The 1,573-nt window shown below is 42.9% G+C and overlaps 1 protein-coding gene across 1 annotated transcript in view; it reads left to right on the forward strand.

The window, feature by feature from the left end:
• The first annotated feature begins 810 nt into the window (after positions 1-810).
• The window catches only part of LOC106884149 (cytochrome P450 3A24), a 33,910-nt gene continuing 33,147 nt past the window's right edge, over positions 811-1,573 (forward strand). The window contains exon 1 of the mRNA XM_089342540.1: positions 811-925. Within this exon, the coding sequence (XP_089198666.1) occupies positions 852-925 (74 nt within the window). The 5' untranslated portion in view covers positions 811-851. The remainder of the gene's footprint in view (positions 926-1,573) is intronic.

The raw sequence follows: 1,573 nt of genomic DNA on the forward strand, positions 1-1,573 counted from the left end.
CAGTACAGGGGGGTGAAGATACAGTTGTTTGGGAAGGTGGTGTTGTTGTTATTGGTGATTGTATTGATAGTGGTGGTGGCTGTTGTAGTGAATGATACGTTGCGTAATACAGTAGAGCGAGAGAGAGAGAGAGAGAGAGAGAGAGAGAGAGAGAGAGAGAGAGAGAGATAGGAGCGACTAGTATAATGGGCACAAAGATATTACAATGCGTGCATATAGATCTGTGTGTGTGTGTGTGTGTGTGCATGTGTGTGTTTGTGTGTGTGTGCGAAAGAGATAGAGAAAGAGAGAGTGAGAGAGGAGCAGACAAAAGGAGAAACATAACGTGTGAGATAATGAAAACTATTCGAAAGAGGAGAGAGATAGAGAGAGCGAGAAGTGAGTGAAGGGGCGGAAATTTGTACATGTGAGTGTATAGGTGCTCGAGTGGTGTGTGTATGAGAGATGATGAGAAATACATACTGCAAGCGTGAGAGAAGACAGAGAGAGAGAGAGGGGGGGTAAGAAAGTGGGAGGGCGTGTGTATTTGTGCAGAATACGTGTGTTTTTCTGCAGAATGAGTTGTGTGTGTGTGTGTGTGTGTGTGTGTGTGTGTGTGTGTGTGTATCAGCGTGTGTTTTATGGAATATAGAGGGAAAGAGTGAGAAAGAGAAAGAGAGAGAAAGAGAGAGGGAGGGTGAGACAGAGGGATATATGGACAAATAGAGAAAGAGAGGGAGAAGAAAAGAGTAACATGAGAGAGAAATGCAGAGAGATAGAGTTAAAGTGTGAGTAAAGCATGTATAAAATGGCAACATTTCGTTTAGTTTCACATAACTAAAACGTAATTCGTCGAAGAGAGAGGAGTAACGATGGACGTGCTCTGCTTGACTGATCATGCCACGACTTTGGTACTCGGGGCTATGCTTATTTTAACCTTCTATCTGTGAGTATTGTATTCATTTCTAATACGCGCGAGTACAAAAAAAAAAGCAAACATTCGCACACCCGTGACCCTTACTGGTTTTAGCTGAGGTATCGCCTTGAAGTAGACCCCAGTAGTTATTCTTTACGCCTGGCGCCTATTCTGTCTGTTATTGGTAAACTAGCCGAACCGATAGTTTACCAATATCGCTTATCAAGCGGTCGTGGGGGAAAAAGCACAACGCACACACAAACACAGATATATAGGCATTTTATAAGTGTCATTTATCAGTTAAGTTGATTTATAAGAATACCACACACGCACGCACTCACGCACGCACACACACACACACACACACACACACACACACACACACACACACACACACACACACACACACACACACACACACACACACACACACACACACACACACACACACATATATATATAGGGGCAATGTCTAAGGATCAAGGTGTGAATGTATGTAGATGCGAGAGGCAGTGACTGAAAGCAAACAAACTTCATACCAAGAGATAATCAAGTTGCCTCGGAGTGACAATTTGTGAAGTTTCTATACACACACACACAGGCATATTATAAGTGTCATGCATTGAGTAAGCTGATTTATAAGAATGCCACACACACACTCACACGTATCTACAGTAC

This window comes from Octopus bimaculoides, chromosome 26, assembly GCF_046866305.1.
Source record: "Octopus bimaculoides isolate indiv1 chromosome 26, ASM4686630v1, whole genome shotgun sequence".
In the NCBI taxonomy this organism is placed as follows: domain Eukaryota; kingdom Metazoa; phylum Mollusca; class Cephalopoda; order Octopoda; family Octopodidae; genus Octopus; species Octopus bimaculoides.